The 25,199-nt window shown below is 57.9% G+C and overlaps 4 protein-coding genes across 6 annotated transcripts; 2 read left to right on the forward strand and 2 right to left on the reverse strand.

The window, feature by feature from the left end:
* The first annotated feature begins 4,397 nt into the window (after positions 1–4,397).
* RTBDN (retbindin) lies at positions 4,398–5,809 on the forward strand. Its single transcript, XM_055124609.1, has 3 exons — positions 4,398–4,409; positions 4,845–5,108; positions 5,496–5,809. Exons 1-3 carry the CDS (start codon positions 4,398–4,400, stop codon positions 5,805–5,807), a joined length of 588 nt encoding a protein of 195 aa, XP_054980584.1. The 3' UTR covers positions 5,808–5,809.
* A 1,268-nt stretch (positions 5,810–7,077) lies between these two features.
* On the reverse strand, positions 7,078–15,491 carry RNASEH2A (ribonuclease H2 subunit A). Of its 3 annotated transcripts, none has more exons than XM_055127164.1 (8): positions 15,093–15,491; positions 14,503–14,574; positions 14,269–14,395; positions 14,085–14,172; positions 11,027–11,164; positions 10,831–10,918; positions 9,131–9,254; positions 7,078–7,212 (listed from the first exon to the last, which is right to left on the reverse strand). In XM_055127164.1, coding segments are annotated over exons 1-8 (765 nt in total). In that variant the 5' UTR covers positions 15,220–15,491; the 3' UTR covers positions 7,078–7,211. The 3 variants fall into 3 exon arrangements, with proteins under 3 accessions (XP_054983139.1, XP_054983137.1, XP_004616849.1); XM_055127162.1 differs by lacking the exon at positions 7,078–7,212 and adding an exon at positions 7,761–7,899; XM_004616792.2 differs by lacking the exon at positions 7,078–7,212 and adding an exon at positions 8,867–9,060.
* Positions 15,384–18,314, reverse strand: THSD8 (thrombospondin type 1 domain containing 8). Its single transcript, XM_055127165.1, has 3 exons — positions 18,032–18,314; positions 16,803–17,005; positions 15,384–15,518 (listed from the first exon to the last, which is right to left on the reverse strand). The coding sequence occupies exons 1-2, from the start codon at positions 18,186–18,188 to the stop codon at positions 16,809–16,811; spliced, it is 354 nt and encodes a 117-aa protein (XP_054983140.1). The 5' UTR covers positions 18,189–18,314; the 3' UTR covers positions 15,384–15,518; positions 16,803–16,808.
* Positions 18,279–23,491, forward strand: PRDX2 (peroxiredoxin 2). Its single transcript, XM_004616603.2, has 6 exons — positions 18,279–18,410; positions 18,840–18,944; positions 19,044–19,197; positions 19,587–19,709; positions 19,793–19,923; positions 23,207–23,491. The coding sequence occupies exons 2-6, from the start codon at positions 18,842–18,844 to the stop codon at positions 23,290–23,292; spliced, it is 597 nt and encodes a 198-aa protein (XP_004616660.1). The 5' UTR covers positions 18,279–18,410; positions 18,840–18,841; the 3' UTR covers positions 23,293–23,491.
* Positions 23,492–25,199: the final 1,708 nt, after the last annotated feature.

Raw genomic sequence — 25,199 nt, forward strand, 5'->3', positions numbered from 1 at the left:
GTATTTATAGGAGCGATTAGCCAGTTCTAGGGGGAGGGGAACAGCGGAAAAGATCTTTAACCTCATCCCTGTCCGCAGTGTTCCTGTAAGCTGAGGCCACACCATCCAAGCTCCCCAGAGCAGGAGTGGAAAGCGTTGGGAATCTCCCCACTCCGATTCTAGGCTTGGGGTTGGCGGTGATGGAGCTTTCCCGGCACCCTGGTGAAGATCAGGGTCAGTGGGGAGGTGCGACCCCTGCTGGCCACCGGCGGCTACAGTGAGGGCAGGTCCGCGTGTCTCCTGGGACCCTCGCCTTCTCCTTCGCCCAAGTTCTCTATTCCCCCCGCCCCCCTGCTGTCAGTTTGTTTGTGTCTCCAAGGCCTAGACCCAAGCCCAGATTCCGTGCTGCCTCGCGCCTCGACTCCAGAGCTGTCCGTGGTGCTGACAGCATGTCCCTGTCCACGGTACTGAAAGAGGAGAGAGTAGGGGCTCCAGGCCCCCAGGGCCGGGGGCAGCGCTGGGGGTGTGGAGAGAGGCAGAGGCCAGAAGCTACTCAGTTCTGAACCACGAGCACCCTGGAGAGCCCAAAGTGGGATGGAGAACATAGGACCGAGAGATCTTGGTGGCGGAAGCCCCAGACACAGTGGGTGCCCGTTCACTCCTTAATACCTATGGAACACCTGCTTGCCTAAAGCATTATTTTGGGATCTGGGGGTACAGCAATGAGAGAGACAGACTCAAATTCTTCATTAGCCTGAGAAGGGGGTGGGGGGAATTTGTGGGCAAGAATCACAAGAGCACATTTACAAGAGCGGGGGCTGTGGCTTCAGGGTGGATCACAAGCTATGTGAAGTTCTGGGTTCGACTCCCAGCATGGCAGGCCTTTCCATAACACCTGACCTCAACATCAACCACACCGGGGTTGCAGGCTCCCCAAGGCAGGTGTCACAAACATCGAAAACACAGACTCCCATGCAGATATGCACATGTCCAAATTCATACTCAGCATGCACACACACAAGTACATGTTTGCAAATATGCGCTTAGCACACATGGTTCTCTTCAAACACTGAGAACACAGAGACATGTACATGTAAGTTTATATTGCAAGCATACTTATCATGCATATACAGATACACACATGCTCTGTAGATGCACACACAAATAATACAAACACTCCACAAACACAAGTGCACACACATACTGTCCCCCAAACAAGGGAAGCTCAGATGCACACAGGAGATGACTGTCATCCAACATAGGTACATTTTCCCTGCAACACCAGGAAACACACGTGGACACACAGACACATACACACATGCATACACACACACACACACTGATGAGCTGTTTTTCACATCAGACTCCTCTACTAAAACGTCAGCTTATATGAGGGTTGAGATCTTCAGGTCCCCTTCATGCCTGGATGCTGGCACACAAAAGATAGTTAATACAGATTTCTTTATTGAATGAATAATCTGAAGGAATGCTTGTGAGGGGCACACATCCACCAAAGTTGCAAAGGGACAACCACACATGGAGACGCAGATATCTAGAAAATACCACCAAATACCTAGCAACCCCTGAACCAACGTTCCTGGTGCATTACTTCTACCCATAAACAATCCACAGTAGTTTTACAGGCACCCACCTGATCTTTCTTTTTAATTTTAATTTAAAAATAAATCACCGTGGCCCACCCTGATCTGAAGCCACCTACCCACTATGTGTTATCTGACTCTTATGAACTGCACGAAAAATTTTTTTGGGTGGGTCACATCGGGCGATGCTCAGGAATTCCTCCTGGTTGGTTCTGCACTCAGAACTTACTCCTGATGCTCCTCGAGGTACCCTATGGGCTGCCAAGGATGGAACCTGTGTTGGCCAGCTGCATGCAAGGTAAAACACCTCCCCGCTGGACTACTGATCTTCTGGCCCCTATTTTTTTTTTTTTTTTTGCTTTTTGGGCCATACTCGGCGATGCACAGGGGTTACTTGCACTCAGGAATTACTCCTAGTGGTGCTCGGGAGACTATATGGGATGCTGTGAATCGAACCTGGGTCGGCCACGTGCAAGGCAAACACCCTATTCGCTGTACTATTGCTCCAGCCCCTCGGCCCCTATTCTTTTACCTTTTTGTGGTTCAGGGCCTCATACACCCGTGGTAAGTGCTATAGCGCTGAGTGTTCGCCTCCAGATTCTAAATATACAATCCAGAGACACAAACACACCCTCACACAACAAATCCACATCTACACACTCAACATAGCGACACAAACATCCTTCCATCTCTACACACGCAGACACACAGACACACACCCTACACATACACTATAGAACTTAAGTTACAAAATTTCCAGCAAAAAGTCAGACAAAAGATAGACACACCAGCTCCAGGTTGGGGGCGGGGCTTGTGGCCAGCTGCCGAGGCGGGGCGATGTAAATCCTGCCCCACCTGCAAGCCACACCCCTTTCTGCTGCCACTGGCTCCTGGCTGTCCCTGCTGGGGTCCACAGCACCGGAGACTCTAGCCCAGCTAACAGGTGAGGCCAGTAGGGGAGGAAATGGTGCAGAAGGTGTCTTACTTCCAGGGGCTCACCCCAGTTTCACCTGCCGTGGGGTTTTGGGACCCCAACCATGGACCCTGAATTATTCTGGCTCACCAAGATTGGTTCCAAGAGGCTCACCCTGGCTGGCAGCCCTTAAGCCGATTTGGGTCTGGGAAGGTGACCGGGACACGGGCCAGGTGGGCCGAGGAGGGAGAGAGGAACTTCGGGCCTGAGCCTGGCGGGGAAGGGGATCATGGTTAAACCCAGGGAGTGCCTGTGGCAGAAGTGACTGGGGGTCAGAAGCAGGTTTTGGGGGTCCCCTGGGATTTGAAGAGCTTTAGCTATTGTCTGTCCATCAGTTTGTTTCCCTTCTGGTACTGTCTCCTGGCTGAACATGGCAGGGGGCTTCTGAGCTCCCATACGAGGGGCCCAACCACTCCCCATTCACTAGCCTTTTTCTTTTTTTTTTTGGTTTCTGGGTCACACCCGGCTATGTACAGGGGTTACTCCTGGTCTGCACTCAGGAATTACTCCTGGTGGTGCTCGGGGGGACAATACGGGATGCTGGGAATCGAACCCAGGTCGGCCACGTGCAAGAAAAACGCCCTCCTGCTGTGCTATTGCTCCAGCCCCATCGCCAGCCTTTTTTTTTTTTTTTTTTGCTTTTTGGGTCACACCCAGCGATGCTCAGGGGTTACTCCTGGCTTTGCACTCAGGAACTACTCCTGGCGGTGCTTGGGGGACCATATGGGATGCCAGGGATCGAACCCGGGTCAGTCGCGTGCAAGGCAAACGCCCTACCCGCTGTGCTATCGCTCCGGCCCCGCCAGCCTTTCTTTTAAGAGGGAAGGCACACCAATGGTGCTCATGGATCACTCCTGGAGGGTTAGGGGACCGCATGGGGCACAAGCAAGGTGAGAACCCTCTGCATTGCTCTGTCTCTGGACCCAGCTGACTCTCGTCTCAGGCAAACATGGTCTGCAGCAGCCAAGGCCCACCCGGGTGCCTGAGCTGGACCCTCCGACTGACTCTGTGGATCCTCCTGGAGGCCCATGCTCTGAGTCACCCGCTCCCGGCTGAGCCCCAGGGACACCATGGACCAGAGGCCGAGCTGGGCTTGAGCCAGCCAAACGTGACAGGTGCACAGCCGGGTCAAGAAGCAAATGAGTTGGTGGGCTGGCACTGCAGAAGAGCGAGTCAGGGAGATCCTTGAGAGATGGCCCAGGTGCCAACCCTAAGCTGACCTCTTGGGAGCCGTGTGCTCTGGAGCCAGACATTAAGTACGCTGGGCTTCATGGAAGGGGGGAGGAGGCACTGCAAAGAGGGATCCCTAATATCCTGCTTTCGAGGGGTGTCACAGAGAGGTGTGTGCAGGGCTAAGGGACAGGGGAAATAAGCTGCTTAGGGTGGCGATTATCAGTAGGGGAAGCTGCACTGGGCTTGCAAGTGTCTTCAGAGTTTACCTTGGGAAGACAGACGTGATTAGGGTCCATGTTCAGGCCGACGTCCTTTCTCCTCTCCCACCCTCACCCCTGCCTGGACGGTTGAGCCCTCAACTCACAGGCGTCTCCTTCACCTGTTACCCAGTAGATGTGGCCATGGCACAGGAAGCCAATGCGGGGCTCCTCCCACCCCCGTGCAAGCCAGGGAGCCCCAGGTGAGCACTCCCCTCCCCTCCTGTTCTTTGCTCCAAAGATCCCTTTCCCCAGACCCAGGGCATCCAGACCAGAGGGTTCCATCCCACTGTCTCTCCGGATGTCCAGGTGCAAAAAGTTCCTGGATCACCTCCAATTAGCCAACCGCAGTCGCCTCAACATGCTACTCTTGGTCACCGGGGTCCCTCAGATGCAGACTCTATGCATCGCAGAATGCGAGGATTGGTAAGAGCGCGCGGGCCTGGCCTCACTCGGGGCGTGGTCAATGCTTGATCTGCGTGAAGGGGCGTGGCAAAGTCTCCCACAGAGACTTCAGGTCCTGAACTGCTAAGCTCCAGGCCTCGGGAGTGGATTTTATTTTGTCGGGGTAGGGGGGATCGAGGGGAGGGGCGGGGCATACCGTGGGGCTCTCGGGGGTTACTTCTGGCACTTCTCGTGGGACCATATGGAAGTGCTGGTGGCACATAAGGCAAGTGCCCTGCCTGCTGTACTATCGCTCCCGCAGGCATGGGGAATCTCTTTAAGGGGCGTGGCCTCCCCACTGACAAGAGATGAAAAGGCCCGGAATGCCAGAGAACCTGGGGTAGAGTCTCTCTGGGGTGGTGTTTGCAGGGGCGTGGCCACCGCCAGGCAGGCCCTGGAAGACAGGAACACCTTTAGCTCCTCTTCCTCACCCCGCCCTGCAGGCTTGCTTCCTGTGAGAATGATGTTCCCTGCAGCCCAGCGTGGCTCCCAGCCCTAGAAAGGAGGCTCTGCGCACTTGGCTGCACTACCGGCGGGCAGGTGGGCCGGGCACAGAGGCATGGGTGGGCGGTGAGACTTGCCCTTCCAGCGTCCTGGCTCCGACCCACCGCTCCTACTCTTCCCTCGTCTCAGCCCGACCCCAGAGAGGGTCACAGCTCTCAGCTCCTGAGCTACAAGAGAGCCCCAAATTAAACCGCCCCAGGGGATCGTGTCAACTCACCCTTCCTCGCTGAGGTCCCTGGGGGACCCACGCAGCTTTTCTTGTCACTGTAACATGTCAAAAAGTAAAGACTGGTACTGAAAATAAAAAAAGGCTGGACACATAGTCCAGCGGCGGGAGGGGAGACAGTTGCCCTGACTGCAGCCCAAGCGGGCTTCCTTCCTGGCCCCACACAGAATCCCTCCATCCATCCCTCCATCCTAGCCAGGAGCTATCCTGGAGCGCAGAGTCAGGAATAAACCTGAGCGCCACCAGTGTAGACTAAATCTTCCCCTGTTAAAACACAAAACGCTCCTGGCCTCCCCCGACACTAGTACCCCGCTTCGCGTCCACTACGGCCCTGACCCCATTTCCACGCCCTCCCCCCTTTTCCGACAGCCAGGCTCTGGGCACCAGGGCTACTCCCACTCCAACACAACCCCGCCCTTCCCCCCCAGAAATTCGCTAACGGGGCCGACCTTTGCCTCTCGATGCTGGGTTACGCCCCGCCGATGGCACCTCCCGGCTCCCAGCGATGCCCCAAGTCCTCCAGCCCGGCGCCGCCCCGGCACAGACAACTGAAGATGCGGGGAAGCAGCCTCGGGCGCTCCCGCCGCCGCGCTCCAGCCTGGATCTCGGACTCCGCGAGCAGCGGCAGCGGCAGCGGCAGTGGCCACTAGGGGGCGCCCGGCGTCCGCTCCCCGCGCCCGGACATCCCACCCAGGAGCTCGCCCCTCTCCTGGCTTCTCAAGAAAGAATCTAGGTTTGTTCAACTATTTCCCCCGTCTCCTCCCTGAATAAAGCTGCAATCCCGGAGCACGCGGTGTGACTGCTTTGTGGAGGGGCGGGCAATGGGAGGGCGGGGGGCGGGCTGGGAAGCAAGGAGGGGATGGGCGCCAGAAAGTTTCATCTCACTCCCAATCCGGGTGCTGGAGAAAAAGAACAGGCGGCCAAGCACTTGCTTCGCACACTGCCGACTGATTTGATCCTCAAGTTCGCTTGTGGTCCCCTGAGCATGACTAATAACTCCCAGCGGGGGCTGGAGAGGTAGCAGCGCTTGGAACGCGTTGGTCTTGCCTGTGGCTGACCCGGGTTCCACCCCCAGCATCCCATAGGGTCCCCTGAGCACTGCCAGAAGCGATTCCTAAGTGTGGAGCCAGAAGTAATCCCTGAGCATCGCCAGATGTGGCACCCCTCCAAAAAAACAGACCAATTTGGGGCTTGAGTAATAACAGGGTGATAGCCCAGCCGGTAAGCCACTGCTCCGCATGGGGCTGACCCACATCCTATCCCCAACACCCCACATGGTCCCCTGCGCCCACCAGGACTGTTCCCTGGGCACAGAGCCAGGAATAAGCCTTGAGCACAGCCAGGTAGGGGCACCAAACAAAACCAAGAGTTGGAGACTGAATCACACTAGCGTGTAAATGACTGACCTCTACTCCCTGGCGTGCTTGCCAACATGTGGACGATGTAGGGGGGGGTCAGAATTGGGGGACCCGGGGGAGGGGGGAAGCAAGCAAGAGAGGAACCACTAGCCACCCTCCAGGCCTTCCCAGCAGCATCTGGACAGGCACAGGTGTCCCCCACCTTCTTGGTCTGAGCTGGTGGGTTACCAGAGCCCAGCAAGGCTCCCCTCTTCGGCCCATAATCCCAGCCCCAGACGGCACTTAAGACTCAGCTGCTCTATGCCGGATCCACCCGCACCTCAGGCCCTGCATGACCCGTGTCCTGAGCACTGAAGCTGGCCCTTGGGCTCTGCCTACAAAGACGGCCAGCGGCCACCTGTGTCCAGGCCCGGACCCCACATCAGGCCTGCAGCAGTCACGGTCCTGGGGCTCCCTGGGCTCCCCTGGGCGGCTCTGGCCAGGTCTCAGGTAACAGCAGACAGCTGTCTCCCTCGAAGGATCCTCGTTCTGGTGTCTCATTTTTTGTGGGGGGGGCAGGTTCCCCTTTTATTCTCAGGGCACCTGCGCTTCCCCTGTCTGCTCCAATGCAAGAGCGTAAAAATGTGGTACTGCTTGTGTTACTGGGGTCCTCCAAGGCCACCCCAGTGAAGCTCATGTTGCTGAGGACACCAGCTGTCTGCAAGACAAGACAAGTGATGTCTCACTCAACTGCTCAATGGTTAGTGCTGGCTCTGGCCAGGAGCCACAAGGAGGAACACGTGGGCGGAAGCCACATGTAGCCTTTCCACAGCACCCCACGGGGTCCCCTGAATACCTACAGGAGTAATTCCTGAGTGCAGAGCCACACAAGTAGCCCCTGAGCATCGCTGGGTGACTTCCCCGTCCCAACCAACCTCTAGCACCACCAAGGACCTGGAATTAGCCCTTAATGAATGGATCTTCCGGTCACGGAGATGCCTCCGGGGAAGGGTACCTGCCTTCTAAGTCTGACCCTTGGCACCGGCATGTGTGCCAAGCAGGCACAAATGTTTGAGCTGAATCCAACACCTCGCACGCGTGTGCAAACAAGCTAGTCATACCACTGCATATGACTCACTGCAGTGAGAAAGGGGGAGAGAAAAAGCCTAAAGCTCAGCAAATAGATAAATGCACATGTGGGGACTCTGGTCATCGGCACCGCTGCTGTGTTATGGGCAGCAAGGATGAGAAAGAGGGAGGAGGCGCAGCGGGCCCTGGGAGGGGATGACCAGGGCCGGGTGGACATTTCTTCCAGGACAGGCTCCGTGAGACAGGATTCACAGTCGACCTTGAACGCCAGGAAGCAGCACTTGAACCTGATGTTAAGAGTTAAGGGCCTGGGGGGCTGGAGAGATAGCACAGCGGGTAGGGCGTTTGCCTTGCACGCAGCCGACCGGGGTTCAAATCCCAGCATCCCATATGGTCCCCTGAGCACAGCCAGGGGTAATTCCTGAATGCAGAGCCAGGAGTAACCCCTGTGCATTGCCAGGTGTGACCCAAAAAAAAAAAAAAAAAAAGAGTTAAGGGCCTGGCAGGTTCCCACGGAACATACCGGGCAGAGTTCTGGGCCTGGGACCTGCGCACAGGACAGGAGGGCAGGCCTGGGGGGCCCAGGATACAGTGAGGCCCTTGGGGACAGGATGAGCTAAGGACAACTGAGAGGAATTTGGAGGAAACCCTTAGGTCTGTCCCCAGAGGAGCACAGGTTTTTGTTCTGGGGTGACACCAGGCGACGCTCAGGGATTACTCCTGGTGGTCCTCGGGGAAATCTATGGGGTGCTGGGGATCAAACCCAGGTCAGCTGCATGCAAGGCAAGTGCCCCACTTGCTAAACCATCTCTCCAGCCCCAAGAATGACCGTTTGGAACATTCCAGAAGTGCTGAACGTTTTTCCTGGCTCTGCACGCAGGAGTGACTGGTGGCAGCACTGGGGATCCAGCTGGACTGGCCGAATGACCACCTGCGGACCATCTTTTTTTTGTTTGTTGGTTTTTGGTTCTTTTTGCTTTTTTGGGTCACACCCGGCGATGCACAGGGGTCACTCCTGGCTCTGCACTCAGAAATTACCCCTGGCGGTGCTCAGGGGACCATATGGGATGCTGGGAATCAAACCTGAGTCGGCCGCGTGCAAGGCAAACGCCCTATCCGCTGTGCTGTCGCTCCAGCCCCTGCAAGACATCTTATGCCCCGAAGCCCCTCTCCAGTCCAAATTGCTTCGGGGGCCACAACGATGCTCAGGGGACACAGGTGTCTTCTTGGTGGCACCCAGCGCTGCTGGGCATGGCTCAACTACACCCCACCTCAGCCAAAGCTGTACTTTCCTTCAACACTTTAATCACACATGGGGGCTGGGGGGGACGCAGGCGGGCCTTAGAGCATGTTGGCCGGCTCCAGGCCTCGCTCCCGGAAGAAGCGATGAGGGGGGCGGGGGACCGCACGGGGGCTGGCACCGAAGTAGGACGAGATCCTGGCCAGTCCCTCCTGCTCCTCTGAGGGGGAATCCTCCCTGTGGGGCGTGGGGGAGGTCAGGGGAGTGGGTGGCCTTCCCGGGCGCCCCCATCCACCCCAACACCTACCATAGAACACCTTCCGCTTCCTTCTCCAGGAGGCTCTGGGCCGTGCTCCAGCTGAAGCGGACGAACTGGGGGAAGCCGAACACGGGTTCCACGTGCTTCCGCAACCAGGCTTTGGTCTTAGGATCTGCAGAAGGCGTGCAGGGGTCCAAGGGGGCGGCCACAGGGGTGAGGCTCTCAGGCCCCTCCTGGGAGGTCAAGCTCCGCCCCCTGCCTCCAGGCCACGCCCCCGGGCTCCCCGGCTCTGTCTCTACACATGCTCAGTGCCCTGCCCTGCTCCGCCTGTGTTCCAGGTGTAGTGTCAGGATTGTCACTGTCACTGTCATCCCGTTGCTCATCGATTTGTTCGAGCAGGCACCAGTAACGTCTCTCATTGAGAGACTTATTGTTACTGTTTTTGGCATATCCAATACGCATGGGTAGCTTGCCAGGCTCTGGCGCGCAGGCTCGATACTCTCTGTAGCTTGCCGGGCTCTCTGAGAGGGGTGGAGGAATCGAACTTGGGTCGGCCGCGTGAAATGCAAACGCCCAACCGCTGTGCTATCATATGACCCGGATACCAGCCCTTCCTTCCCACTCAGGCTTTCCGGGCTGATGCCCCATCTCTGCCACACACACCCCAAAACGCATAACCAGGAGTTGGGACGAAGGGCTGGTCCTTAGATGATCATTCTTATGATCCAGCCTCTAGCAAGCAATGAGGACTCGCTCAGCCTGAACACTCCAAGCCCCCAACTTCGGGACATCCCGTGGTCTTGGAAAGCCTGGAGGTTCCCCGCCTCCTTTTCTTTTTGCGGAGTATGTGTTTAGAGCCACACCCTGCAATGCTCAGGGGCTACTGCCTGGCTCTGGGCTCAAGAGTGACCCCTGGCGGTGCTCAGGGGAACAGATGCAGCATCCTGTAAAAAGTAGACTTGGCCACAGGGGTTTTTCCTAATTTCTTTTCCTTTTTTCTTTGGGTGGAGGGATTTGGGACCACACCTGGCAGCACTCACGGGTTACTCCTGACTCTGTGCTCAGGGATCACACCTGGGCAGTGCTGGGGGACCATACGGGATGCCAGGCATCAAACCCGGGTCGGCAAGCACCGTACCTGCTGTAGTATATCTCCAGCCTTTTTAGTATTATTTTTTTCTCTCTTTGGGGCCACACCCAGTCATGCTAGGGGTGAAACCTGGGGCTCCAGGGTGGCAGAGTCTGTGGCCCAGCCCCCGTGTCACCCTCTCCTCCTCCGGGAGACTTTCTAGAACCCAGAACTGAATTTCTGCCACTGCTCATGTGTGCTGGTGGACACGGGGCTCTGATTCCCCCCATGTCTGGCAAGTGGGACATGTCAACGGGACACACCCAGGTGACTGTCCATGAAATCAGCCCCCCGAACCCCCTTGAGAAATGCCCAGGGAGGTGAGGGATGGCTCAGGGACTAGAGCATGCATCCCTGCACTGCATGCCCCCTGCACTGGGCCCAGAGCATGGCACTGCCAGGTCGGAGCCAGGTGCCAGCAGGCTGGTTCCTAGAAACCGACACCCATGGTGAGTTCCCCTCTCTCCACAGGGTTTCAAAGGAATGGAGCAGGGGAGAGCCCCCCGGCTGGAATTCAGCTCTGCCCACACTGGCTACTGCCAGGGACCTCGGCGCTGCACCCACCAAGGAGGAGATGTGGGGGGTAGTGGGGTGAGAGCCAGGCTGGCTGTCCGCTCACCATTGGGGTAGCCCGAGCCGTACTCGGTATCCAGCTCCTCCAGCTCCTCCACAAACCTCCAGCTCTTCACGGCCTGGTCTCGGGCCACCTGCGGGCAGAGCCAGTGGGCACTGGCACCTCCCATGCCACCCCCCACCCAGGCCGCCAGGCCCCCAGGGAGCTGGGGAGCTGGGCAGGGCACAGCTGCCGGGCCCACCTTGGCACAGATGCTGGCAGCGCTGACGGCAGGGTACAGGGCGTCAGCCTTGGCCTTCACTGTCACCTCGATGCCCGGGAAGCGCTGCTTCAGCTTCTTCTCATACGGCTCGGGGGGGCCCACCGTGTCCGCAAAGACCTGCAGGGCGGCGGCGCAACGTGGGCTCAGAACCCCCAAACAGTCCCTGCCTGCTGCTCCCTGGCAGCCCACAGTATGCAGCGTTACTTTATTTTTTTGAGGGGGGTGGATTTTCTGGGAAATGGGGGGATCCTATGCTGTCCAGGGGATGGGACCAGGCCTCAGCACTCAGCCATGGCTCTGTCCCCAGCCCTATACTTATTTTTAAACTGCCGTATAATTAACACATAAGACAATGTTTCAGGTGAGGGCGCTAATGATTCAGTGTTTGTACATCGTTGCCAAAGAGCCGGGGGGCCTGAGACCCAACCGAGCTTACTAAGCTCCCTCTGCAGTTACAATTTTGTTTCCTGTGCTATTTTGTGGGTTTGTGGCCACACCCTGCGGCACTAGGGATCAGCCCTGGCTAGGCTGGGAGGGCGGAGTTGGGGGGGAATGGGGTCCAGGGTCTACATGAGACACCCCACTTGGACCTGGGACAGGCTGCACTGAAGACCAGCGCCGTCACCCCTGGACTCTCTCAGCCATGTGATGAAGTCTTTGTTGTTTTGGGGCCACACCCGGCAGTGCTCAGGGCTTACTCCTGGCTCTGCACTCAGGGATCTCTCCTGGCACTGCCTGGGGGACCATAAGGGATGCAGGGACAGAATCCGGTTGGCGGTGAATGAGACAAACACCTTCCCCACTGTCCTATCCCTCTGGCCCCTGATGAAGCCTTTTAAACACCTGACCTCAGTGCCACAATTCGGGCCAATTAAGCCACACCCAAAGTATGAGCCACTTGTGGTATGTGCCTGAATGGAATGGGTCAAATTTACACTTGGCATCAAGTACTGGGAATCAAACCCTGTATGCCAGGCATGAGCTGTGCTCATGGAGCTTTCTTCACTCTTTTTTTTTTTTTTTTTTTGGTTTTTGGGTCACACCCGGCAATGCACAGAGGTTACTCCTGGCTCTGCACTCAGGAATCACCCCTGGCGGTGCTCAGGGGACCATATGGGATGCTGGGAATCAAACCCGGGTCGGCCGTGTGCAAGGCAAACGCCCTACCCACTGTGCTATTGCTCCAGCCCCCTTTCTTCACTCTTAAACATATTGTTTTGGGGCTGCAGCGATAGTATAGCAGGGAGGGCGCTGTCCTTGCACATTGGCTGACCTGGGTTTAATCCCCGGCATCCCATATGGTCCCTGACCACTGCCAGAAGTGAACCCTGAGCACAGTCAGAAGCCCTGAGCACTGCCAGGTGCACTCCTCCCCCACCAAAAAAAAAAAAAGGGGAAGGAGCAATAGCACAGTGGGTAGGGCGTTTGCCTTGCACACGGCCAATCCAGTTCAATTCCCAGCATCGCATATGATTTCCTGAGCACCGCCAGGGATAATTCCTGAGTGCAGAGCCAGGAGTAACCCCTGTGCATCACCAGGTGTGACCCAAAAAAAGCAAAAAAAAAACAAACTTAAACTTGTTTTTATAGGGACCATGCACAGCTGTGCTTGGCGGTCACCAGGGTTATACCCAATGGTGCAGGTGAGGAACACACAACACTAGGCATTAAGCTTTCACCTCTATTTCTTTTTTTTTTTTGCCTTTGGGTCACACCCGGCAATGCTCAGGGGCTACTCCTGGCTTTGCACTGAGGAATCACTCCTGGCAGTGCTCAGGGGACCCTATGAGATGCTGGGAATCGAGCCTGGGTCGGCTGCATGCAAGACAAACACCTTACCCGCTGTGCTATCGCTCCAGCCCCTGCACCTCTATGTCTTGGGTCATCCACTTGCCATAGTTTCTAACTGTGCCGATGGTCCTTAGGGCAGGTCTCTGGGGCCAGTAGCATCTTCTAAACACAAGTGTGAGGGAATGAGCCTGTATCAATGTAGGAAAGGGGCTTTAGGGGAGCAGCTGGTGCAAAGGTCCTGGGGTAGGACCGAGCTGGGATGCCAGAAAATCCCCCACCTTCTTTTTTGGTTTTTGGGTCACACCTGGTGATGCTCAGGGGTGACTCCTGGCTTTGAACTCTGGGATCACTCCTGGAAGTGCTCAGATGATACCAGTGATCAAACCCGGGTTGACCATGTGCAAGGCAAATACTCTACCGGCTGTAGTATTGCTCCGGCTCCAAACCTCCCTTCTTATCTGTTCGCTACCTCACCATCTATGTGTATCCCCATAAGCCTGGAGTGCAGGACCCTGCCTGAACCTCAGCCAAGTCCCTCTCAACCTGGAGCGTTTCTCTGAAGCCACCCCATGTTACAACCTGAGGCAGTGCCAATCTCTACTTCTGGCTGATAGCTGAATCTCCTTCTCCTTCACTCGCCTGTGAATTCTCCTGATTTAATTGCCACTCTGATTAGAAAATCAAATGTCGAGATTTACATTTTCCAGCAATGACTATGTATATGAGACATGGCAAACAGATTGTCACGGGGCTGGGGGAGGAAGGACAGGCGGGCACCTGGAGGGGGACTGTGCCCTGGGCGGGGGAAGGTGTGGGGCTATAGGGTTTACTGCGGACACTGAGTCACTGGGATAGAGACCTGATGGGCGCGGGGGAGGCTGGGGGCTCCGCCATGTCCGGGGGGCCAGATTTAAGGTAGGAAAAGGGCTAATTAGTCAAGACTAGTGGTATATATTTCTGGGGTTCTCCAGCTCAATGACAGTCTTTCCTTTTTTGGGAGGTGGGCTGGGGGGGCCATACCCAGCAGTGCTCAGGGCTTACTCCTGGCTCTGTATGTTCAGAGATCACTCTTGGTGGAACTCGGAGACCAGATGAGATGCCGCAGATGGAACCCAGGTCGGTAGAGAACAAGGCGAGTGCCCTCCCTGTGCTGTACTATCACTCCCGCCCTTCTATGGCTCTTTGACACTCTCATTTGACACCGCCGCCATCAATCAAATGGGGGGCAGGCCAACAGTCAGCTCACCTGGGTAACATTCACACCCTGGTCCAGGGCGAACCGCACCAGCCCTTCTGCGGTGTCATGGGACAGTGAGTTTAGGTTGTACTTCACCCTGCGCCGGGAAATAGGCCCCGTTCAGCCCCACCCTGGCACCCTACCCCGGCACCCCTCCCCTCCAGCAGCCCCCCGCCCTCCGTGGATCTCTCACCGCCCGAGCATGCTGGTAGAGATGAGGTTTGGAGACAGCACGTCCAGTGCCCAGCCCACAAACTCTCCGTCCTCCTCCATCTTCGCAAAGAGCCTCTCCCGCTCGCTCTCCGACAGGGTCTTTGAGTCTGGGAGGAGGGGAGAGAAGGGGTGCAGCTGGTTCTTGGTGATTCAGTTTGCCCCCCCCAACCCCGCCCAGGAACTTCCTCATGGGGGCCCAACACCCCAGACTCACCTGCCACTTTCAGGCCCTCCAGGTCTGCCAGGCGGGAGAGGGGGCAGTAGCAGATGGCATAGACCATGGGACCTGGGAAAGCAGGAAGTGGGGAACTCACATCACTGTCCCATCGTCAGCCCCTCGACTTTCTGTTTCTAGGCCATACCCGGCTGTGCTCCCGGCTACTTCCTAGCTCTGCGCTCAGGGATCGCTCCTGTTGGGATCAACTCCGGGCCAGCTCCGTGCAAGGCAAGGAGGCCCTTACGCGCTGCACATATTCTCCAGTCCCCAAACTTTTTATTGGGGGGAGGGTTGCTTTGGGCTACTCCAGGTCGTTACCTACAGTGCTCGGTGTGTGTGTGTGTGTGTGTGTGTGTGTGTATGTGTGTGTGTGTGTGTGTGTGTGTGTGGCGGGACGGACACCATGAGGTGCCGAGGCGCTCAGGCTGCTTGCGCGATTTCCCCAACCCTCATGACCACACTCCTAAGACACCCCCCACCCCCCGCCGCCACACACACACCTCGGCCCCTGATCCCTCCCAAGGAAACTGCATCCCCCACCCCCAACGCGCGCCTCCGCCACGCGGGCGGGGGGGGGGGGGGCGCACCCAGCACCGGGCCACGGCCCGCTTCATCGATGCCCAGGACGCAGGGCTCCTGGCGGCACACGGCCGGTACTGCCGAGCTCAAGCGACAGCGGCCCGAATTGTCCTTCTCCAGTTCGCTGAGATCCATCTCGCTAAGGCCCAGTCGCAGGCAGCTGCTCTGCAGGCGCAGGACTCGGCGCGCGCTTTCCGCGGTAACCGCAGCGGCGCTAGCTCCGGACCAATCAGCGCGCGCCTTCCGCGGGCTCCCGACTAATCAGCGCGCGGGGCTTGCGGCCGACGCCGACGCCTCTCTGCCTCGTGGCTTCCTGGGAATTGTAGTCTCCAAGGCCGCTGGCTCAGCTGCGGGTTGCGGGCACAGGGTGGGCGGGGTCTCTTTCCAAGTTCCGCCCTGGGGGTCTCAGGAGCTCTGCACTCTGTGGCTGGTGGCTGGAGAATGAAATAAAGGGGACACTGAGGCCCAGCCAAGGGAACTCGACCAAGGCAGGACTCAACTGGTCAAATTCTGCCCCATGTCCAGTATTAAGGGTCCATCGCTAGCTCCAGCTTGTACTCGACCCATCCAGCATTTGTATTCGTGGTTCCGCTCACCCCACACAGCCTAAGTTCTATGGACCCCAGTTTCCCCAACTCCATTTCGCTGGGTCCACTCCCCAGGCTTCCCCTTTTCTTTGTGTGCGTGTTTTGGGGTCACACCAAGCAGTGTGCTCAGGGATTACTCCTGGCTCTGCACTCAGAAGTCACTCTTGGTAGGCTCTGGAGGCTCTTTGGAGTGCCAGGGATTGAACCCAGTTTGGCCGCGTACAAGGCAAGCGCCCTCCCTGCGGTCCTGTCTCACCGGCCCTGCTTTCTTTTACTGGCCACGTCTCAGGGACTCAAGCTATACCCAGCTCTGGGGTCTGTCTCTTTGGTGCTGGGATGCAGAGGACTGAACCCCTCTTGCTTGCAGCCTCTCGAGCTGTCTCTCCGGGTCCCTCCCTGCTTTCTTTCTGCTGTCCTCGTTTCAGTGGATCCGATTATCCTCTCCTTCCTCCAAAAATCGAGCTCACTTGCACCCAGCACACTCCGCCAGAAACAGCTTCATCGGGGTACAGCTGGTAGGGCGTTTGCCTTGCACACAGCCGACCCGGGTTCGATTCCCAGCATCCCATATGGTCCCCCAAGCACCGCCAGGAGTAATTTTGAGTGCATGAGGCAGGAGTAACCCCTGTGCATCGCCCGGTGTGACCCAAAAAGAAAAAAAAAAAGAAACAGCTTCATTCCCTTCAAATAATACTCATACCGCTCCCCCATTGTCTCTCCCCTCTCAGCCACATTTCCACCTCCCATGTGTGCCAGGACCCTGGCTTCCCTGGTGGCAGTGGGCCTTTTCTCGCTATCCTCAGTGCCCCGCCTCTCCCCAGCTTCGCGCCCCTCCCGGGCGACACACACTATCTTCCTCTCCCTGCACCCTGCTTATCAGCTCGGCTCAAGCCTCCAGATCTAGGTCCCCCCATTCCTGCATTCTCCTCAAACGCTTCAGCCTTGGGACCCCTCCCCCTTGCGCCAGTGCCGGGTCCTGCCCACCCGAGAAGGCTCCGCCCACCCCACCCCAGCGTCTCCCCGCCGCCCAGGGCCCCCTCGCCTGTGTGTTTGTGTGTGTGTGTGTGTGTGTGTGTGTGTGTGTGCGCGCGCGCGCGCGCGTGCGTGTGTGCGTGCCTGCGTGCAGCTCACCTGTGCTCAGGGCCGCCAGTCACAGTCGGCGGGGTCGCAGGCTGCACAATCCTGGAGCCGGCAGGGCCGCATCTGGACCAGTTTCTCGCGGTCCATGAACAAGGGGCCCGGCGCGCTGCCCACAACCTCACGGTTGCGCTCCTGCTTGCCGAGGTCACAGTGACAGTGCCACAGTCCCCACGGGCCGAGAATGGAGTCCAGCACTAGGGATGGAGGGCCAGGTAGGGGGGGTCGTCCCCCACCATGCCCTCCTCTGGGAAGGGAGGACAGAAACGCAGACAAGTGACCACTGGGCGGGAGCCATTGTACAGCGGGGAGGACGCTTGCTTTGCACATGGCCAACCCGGGTTCAATCCCCAGCACCCCACAGGGTCCACTGAGCACCCCCAGGAGTGATTTCTGAGCGCTGCACAAGGAGTAACCCCTGAACACCTCTGCGCATGGCCCCCAAACAAAAATCAAAAATCAAGTAACCACAGCTCCACGTAACTGGGGCCTTTCCCAGCTCTCACTTCTAGGGGTCCCCTTCCAAAAGGACTCTCTCACCGCGCCAGCCAGTCTGGTCAGCCTGGGGCGGGGGGGGGGGGGGGGGGGGGGGGGTCGGTGACTCCACCCCCTGGGTGCTTCTGAGCATGACTGTGACCTGCCCAGCGGGCTCACAGCCACCTGACCCCGGCAGGTGGGAAGTTTAATGCCTGGTGTCCGGATACCTCCAGGCCCTGGGGATGCTCAGAACCTAAATGGTGATTAGGATCCTCTGGGCGCGACTTCCAGCCAGGAGCCTTATCAGATGGCCTGCACTGGGTTCCTGCCCCAGGACTGGGGGGACAGGTCAGGCCTGATCTGCAGCTGCCCAGGGCCTCCCCTCTGTCCTCCCCACCCCAGGGAGAGGGCCCCTTTTCAGAATCCTACTGGCTCCACCCCACCCCGCCCCTAATCTTGGCTTTTGGGGGGAGCTTTTCTCATCCTTCCAACTGCACGAAGTTACCCCCAACTACCGTGCACTCTCTGTCTTCAGGGGTGTCCCTGGAGTCCCCTCCCTCTCCCTCTCCGCCTGCCCTGTCTCTACTCAAGTCCTCCCGGGAGAATACTGAGCCTCAGAGGGGAAAAAGAAAAAGATCCGCGCCAGGTGCGAAGCGAGCAGAGGCAGGGGTTGGGGGGGGGGGGCGGGGCGCGGCGCAGTCTCTGCAGCTGAGGGGGGGGGGCGCATCACATACTCTTGGGGTTACCTTTGTCCTGGTTCTGCAGCCTCAGTTGTTCCCACGTATCCCCTTGGCTGTGGGAGCCGAAGTACTGATAGTCGGGGGAAGTCAGGGAGGGGGTCCCCAGCGCCAGCAGCTGCAGCAGCGTCAGCCACAGAACCAGCTCAGCCGAGCTCCGGCCCATGCCGGGCCTCAACTGCCCCCTGGCGCGCTCGGGGCCCGAACCCTGCGCGCGGTGGAGCCGGCCCAGGGCTCCCCTCCCCGACCGCTGCAGTGGAGCCGCCCGGGCCGCCCCCTCCCCCCCGCCCTGCGCGTCATGGTTCCGGCGGCCTATAAAGGGCCCCGCGCCCCGCGCGTCCTCGGCGCTCACCCCGCGGATCCGCGCGTCCTGTCCTGACCCACGCAGGTAGAGACCCCCCCTGCACGGGGCGTGCACCCCGAGATGGAGAAGGCCCATGCCAGGGGAGCGAGCGGTGGCTGCGTTCCCGCCTGGGCGCCCGCGAGCTTTGTTCTGCGCCGCTGCAGTGGCCGCCTTTGTCCGGGCAGGGAAACCGAGGTCAAGGCCTGTCCAGGCCGCGGCTGGCCGACGCTGGCCCTCCGGGGGCGCCCCGGCCGTGGCAAGGGACGCGAATCCCCCTTCCCCGCAACCTGCGGGATGCACGGACTCGGTGCCCCTCTCCCCCCCGGGAAGGCTCCTTGGGGTGGGGGCGGTGCTCGGTCCCGGGATGGGGGTGGGGGGACCGCACGCGCGCGTGGCGTGCGTGGTCCCGAGCCCGGAGGACAAAGGCCCTTCTCGGGCGCGCTGACCTGGCGTGGGGGGGCGCTCGGCTTGCAGCCATGGCCTCGGGGAACGCGCACATCGGGAAGCCAGCCCCCAACTTCCAGGCCACAGCCGTGGTGGACGGTGCGTTCAAGGAGGTGAAGCTGTCGGACTACCGAGGTGAGGGGGCGCGGCGGGGGTCGCGGAGGGGCCGGGGCGCGGGGAGGGGGGAGGCGCGCGGGGGGCCTCACGCGCCTCCCCGCCCGCCCTCCCCCGCAGGGAAGTACGTGGTCCTCTTTTTCTACCCGCTGGACTTCACCTTCGTGTGCCCCACGGAGATCATCGCGTTCAGCGAGCACGCGGACGCCTTCCGCAAGCTGGGCTGCGAAGTGCTGGGCGTCTCCGTGGACTCCCAGTTCACCCACCTGGCTTGGTAGGACGGCGGGGTGGGGGGCGGGGGGTGGGGTTCTCCCAGGGTCCGGCCCTCTGGGAACCCTGATGCCGCCGCGGCAGCATCTTCCCCGCCCGCCTTTCCTACATGCGATTTCATGAACGTGGCACCTCCTGCTAGAGGCGGGGGAGGGCAGGGGCGCCGGGCCAGCTTGGAGAGCCCCCCCCACCACAGGTGAATCCCCTGGGCCCGGCCTAGCACCTGCAACTATTTCAGCGCGCAATAGGCGCCCGCGCCTTGCGACAGAGCCCCTTATCTAACCTCCAGCACACCCGCCTCCAAAGGCTTATCGTGCCTGGGGCTTTGGGACTGTGGGGCCCCGAGGGGCCAGCAGCCTGAGGTTCCAGCCCTGTCGCCCCTACCCCACCCAGGATCAACACCCCCCGGAAGGAGGGAGGCTTGGGTCCCCTGAAAATTCCCCTGATAGCAGATGTCACCAGAAGCTTGTCCCAAGACTATGGGGTGCTGAAGGAAGATGAAGGCATTGCTTACAGGTAAGGGGGAGAAGCTCAGCCTGGCTTAGGAAACCCCCATACTTCACACCTCATCCCCATCACTGTGACCCTGCTGTCCCCAGGGGCCTCTTCATCATCGACGGCAAAGGCGTTCTCCGCCAGATCACTGTCAATGATTTGCCCGTGGGGCGCTCGGTGGAGGAGGCGCTGCGGCTGGTCCAGGCCTTCCAGTACACGGACGAGCACGGGGAAGGTGAGCCGGGCCCCCGGCCCAGTGGAGGGAACCCCAGAACCTACGTAAGAGAGCCTGGACAGGCCGGAATCCAGCAGGATGGGCAGGAAGTTGGGTGAAAGGTTAGCAGAGTGGGGTTCAGTTTGGCTGGGGGGGTCACACCCAGCCGCGCTCAGGGATCATTTCCAGCGGCGCTTGGGAACCTGCAGCACAGGAAGTCAAACCCAGGTTGGCCGCGTGCAAAGCAAGTGCCTCCCCTATGGACTGCCTCCTCAGGCCCTATTTTTGGTCTGCTCAGGAGCTATTCCTGGCTCTGTGCTCAGGAGTGACCTGGATGGTGCTCTGGGGAAAACACTCACAGGGTCACACTGGGTTTGGTGGGATATAAGGCAATGGCTTCCTCTGCCCTGTACGCTCTGGCCCTAATTGGATGGGAGTGAGGGGCCGGGGCAAGGGGCAGGTAACACTTGCCTTATAAGCGGCTGACCGGGGTTCAATTTTTTCCACCCTGTATAGTGCCCTGGGCTTTTTTTTTTTTCTTTTTGGGTCACACCCAGTGATGCTCAGGAGTTACTCCTGGCTCTGCACTCAGGAGTTGCTCCTGGCTGTGTTTGGAGGACCATATGGGATGCCAGGGATTGAACTTGGGCCAGCCGCATGCAAGGCAGACACCCTACTGTGCTATCGCTCCGGCCCCCTCCCCCTGGGCTTTGAGTAAATGCTGAGCACTGCTTGGATGTGCTGCCGCTCCCCAAAAAAGGATGGGATTCAAAGGATGGGAAACAGAAGTGAGGCCAGGGGGAGAAGGCAAGGGTACAGGCCTTGCACCTGGGTCCCTCCTCTGGTGTGGCCAGTCTCACAGGCTCCCCTGGGAATGGCCCAGACCCCCAGATGGGACCCATTGTGTTCTTCACAATTAAAAACTAAACAAGCTTCAAAAATAAAAATTAAAACAGGGCCAAGGCGATAGTAAACAGGGAGGGCATTTGCATGCAGCCAACCTCGGTTTAATCCCTGGTTCCCCATATTGTCCCGTGAGCCCCCCCTCACTTAGCACAGAGCCTAGAGTAAACCCTGAGTACCCACACCCTCTTCCCCTCAAAAACTAATGTCTTTGGGCCTGAGTGGGTAGGGCATTTGCCTTATAGGGGTTAGGGGCTAGGCCGATCTAAGTTTCAATCACTGACATCCTTGACATCCCCAAGTCCCACTAAGGAGTAATTCCTGAGTGTAGAGCTAAGAGTAACCCCTGAGCATCGCCAGCTGTGCCTCAAGACAAACAAAGAAAACTCTAAACTCTTTATAGGGGTTGGAGCAATAGCACAGCAGGTAGGGCATTTGCCTTGCATGCCGCCAACCTGGGTTCAATTCCCAGCATTCCATATGGTTCCCTGAGCACCACCAGGGCAATACCTGAGTGCAGAGTCAGGAGTAACCCTTATACATCATACATCGCTGGGTGTGACCCAAAGAGGAAAAAAAAAAAAACACTTCTTTATAAAAAAGGGGGGGAGGGGCTGGAGAGATAGCACAGCGGGTAGGGCGTTTGCCTTGCACGCAGCCGACCCGGGTTCAGTTCCCAGCATCCCATATGGTCCCTCGAGCACCGCCAGGAGTAATTCCTGAGTGCAAAGCCAGGAGTAACCCCTGAGCATTGCCGGGTGTGACCCAAAAAGCAAAAAAAAAAAGGGGGCGGAGGGGAGAAGAAAGAGGTCCTTGGGCTGGAGCATAGGCCATGCACACAGGTCTGGGGTGATCCCCAGCACCTCCAGGTGTGGACCCCAAAAAGAGCAAGCATTAGGGCCCAGTTGGAGGTTAGTTGGTTGGTCAAAGGTGGAAGCTCATGCTTTCAGGCTGGAGCACCACGCCAGCTCCCGGCTCTCCAGGGCCACTCACTGAGCAAAGTCAGGAATTGCCTCCCAGCACTGCTGGGCGTGTTTCCCCCTCAGAATATCAGGGCCCAGGAGATATCTCAGGCCTGGCGCAAATGTTTTCCATGTAAGAATTTCAGTTCTTGCGGCTGGAGCAATAGCACGGCGGGTAGGGCATTTGCCTTGCATGCGGCCGACCCGGTTCAATTCCCAGCATCCCATATGGTCTCCTGAGCAGAGCCAGGAATAACCCCTGTGTGTTGCCGGGTGTGACCCAAAAAGCAAAAAAAAAAAAATTTCAGTTCTTGGGGCTGGAGTGTTAATACAGCGGGTAGGGCATTTGCCTTGCACGCGGCTGACCCGGACCCGGTTCAATTCCCAGCATCCCATATGGTCCCCCGAGGACTGCCAGGAGTGACCTCTGTGCATCACCGGGTGTGACCCAAAAAGCCAAAATAATAATAATAATTTCAGTTCTCTCTCCAGCCCCATATGGTCCCCTTAGCCCTGCTGGGAGTGATCTCTGAACACCGGTGGAACTGAATGTAGCCCCCAACCCCCTCCCCCCAATAAAAGTTCGCCAGAGAGGCAGAGGATAGCATAGTAGGTAAGGCGCTGGCCTGATATACATTCAAAGCCAGGATCAATTCCCAGCACCCCATCTGTTCCCCGAGCCCCACTGGCAGTGATCTCTGAGTGCAGAAGTAAGCCCGGAGCATCGTTGGTGTGTTCCCCAAAAGCAATCAAACAAATAAAACCAACAAAATCACCCAGAACCAGCCAGAAAGGGGTGGGCGCTTACCTTACATATGGTGTGCCTGAGTCCGATCCCCAGCATCCCATAGGGTCCCCTGAGTACTGTCAGGAGGAATTACTGAGTGTAGAGCTAGGAGTAACCCCTGAGCATTATCAGGTATAGCCCCAAGACAAAAAGAAAATAAAATTATGCCGTGGGACTACATTGGGGAGCTTTAATCAGAGCTTGTCACTCTGGGCTAGTTCTTGTCCCTACCTGGCCTGGTTCTCCCAGTTTTCTCTCACAGGGGTTACTCCTGGCTCACGCACTCAGGAATTACTCCTGGTGGTGCTCGGGGGACCATATGGGGTGCTGGGAATCGAACCCAAGTAGGCCACATGCAAGGCAAATGCCCTACCCACTGTGCTATCGCTCCAGGCCCTATACACCACTTTCTTTTTGCAAGGTTGGGGGCACACCTGGCAATGCTCAGGCTTTGCACTGTAGGGTCACACCGGGTGGGAACTGGGAGGCTATAGAGGGTCCCCGGGAATCGAACACAGGTTGGCCATATCAAGGCAAGCGCCTTCTCCACTGTGCTACTGCTCCAGCCTCTCTCCCAGCCTCTGCTGTCCCATTTGGCTTCTTCCCGATGCCCTGCCCTGCCTCGCACCTGAATCCCTCCTTCTCACCACAGTGTGTCCGGCTGGCTGGAAGCCCGGGAGTGACACCATCAAGCCCAACGTGGATGACAGCAAGGAATACTTCTCCAAACACAACTAGGCTGGCCCTTTGCCTACCTGCAACCACGCTGGGCATCCACGCTGTCCACAGAGAGGAGAGGCCAGACCTGCCCTCTGACTCCAGGCTCTTCCTGCAGAGGGATTCTCGCAAGCTGAATGGTGGTGACCCTGGCTCTGGAACCCACGTCGCGCAGCACAGGCCTAGAAGGAGCCAATAAAGTATTAGGGCTAGATGTGAATCCTTGTCTTTGTGGTCTGTCTCCGGAACTCAGGTACACCACGCGCCCCGCACGTCTTTCCTCCCAGTTCTGTTCTGTAAGCTGCTGCAGTTTCCATATTCCACCACCAGGTGACAGCATTGCACCGTGTGCACGCCTCCCCAGCACCAAGCGCGCTCCACCCGCACATCTTCTCTGCCTGAAGAGGCGAGTGCTGTGGGGGGACTACTTGTCCTTTTAAACGAACCAGCCCCCAGAATGCTCTCCATCCTGAAAGTTGGCCACACGAGGGCAGCACTTCTAAAGCCAGCGGGCGGATCAATGCTCATTAGGAAAAAGGGAATCATCCAGCTAGAAGCTCCAGGTCCAGTTAATGCGTTAGTTCCCAGGAAAATTTGGGGGCTGCTGGGGCTGGGCGCTAAATCTAGTTAAGGGAAAAGGGGGTTGGACTTTGTCTTGATAGAAGAACCAAGCACACATGGTCCTGAACTCTGCTGCCTCCCCAGGTTGGAAATGCTGCCGCTATGGATGGAAAAAGCTGTAGCAGCATTCCTGGGAGCATGCACACCCTTGATTTTTGTTTTTCGTTTTGTTTTTTTTGTTTTCTTTGGCGGGGCGGGGGCTTTTTGGGTCACACTCAGAGATGCTCAGGGATACTCCTGGCTTTGCACTCAAGAATTACCCCTGGGGCTGGAGCGATAGCACAGCGGATAGGGCGTTTGCCTTGCATGCGGCCGACCCAGGTTCAATTCCCAGCATCCCATATGGTCCCCTGAGCACCGCCAGGAGTAATTCCTGAGTGCAGAGCCAGGAGTAACCCCTGTGTATTGCCAGGTGTGACCCAAAGAGCAAAAAAAATAATTACTCCTGATGTTGCTCAAGGGTAGGGCCTTGCACGCAGCCGACCCAGTTCTATTCCTCCATCCCTCTGGGAGAGCCTGACAGACTACCGAGAGTATTCTGCCCACAGCAGAGCCTGGCAAGCTACCCAAGTCTAGTATATTCGATATGCCAAAAACAGTAACAAGTTCCTGGTGCCCGCTCAAGCAAATCTATGAGCAACAGGGATGACAGTTGCTCAAGGGACCATATGGGATGCTGGGGATCGAACCCTGGTCTGGCACATGCAAAGCAAACGCCCTACCCACTGTATTAACACTCTGGTCCCGCGTGCACGCCATCGCCGTTGGATGCATTCGATGCTGTTGAGACTTGGGGCCTGGCCTCTCTTGAGCCCCCATTCCTGTCCACATACTGACTTGGATGCATAAAACCCTCAAAGGCCAGGGATCTCCTCCTAAATGTTTAGGACCGGATCCTCCTTCACAGGATCTGATCTGTCTCCCCTGGTCTCATTGACCTTATCTCCCCCTCCTGGGCCCCTCCATTCTGACTAGTAACTTCCTGTTTCCTGAGACTGGGAACTCTGCCTGTGAGATCTACTCTGATGTTCCCCAGGATTTCTCCGATGATGTGGTTTCAAATCTCCTAAATTGGGCTGGAGTGCTAGGACAGCGGGTAGAGTGTTCGTTTTGCACGTGACTGATCCAGGTTTGATTCCCGGCACCCAGATGGTCTACCCCACCCCAGAAAAGATCCCTGAAGGCAGAGCCAGGACCAAGCCCTAGCACCCCCAGGTATGATCCCCCCCAAAAAAAACTTGTAAACCACTGGAGGTTCTCGTTCATTCTTTTTACAAATGAAGTTTAAATTGTCCTGGCTCGCAATT

Source organism: Sorex araneus, chromosome 2, assembly GCF_027595985.1.
Source record: "Sorex araneus isolate mSorAra2 chromosome 2, mSorAra2.pri, whole genome shotgun sequence".
NCBI classification, from domain to species: domain Eukaryota; kingdom Metazoa; phylum Chordata; class Mammalia; order Eulipotyphla; family Soricidae; genus Sorex; species Sorex araneus.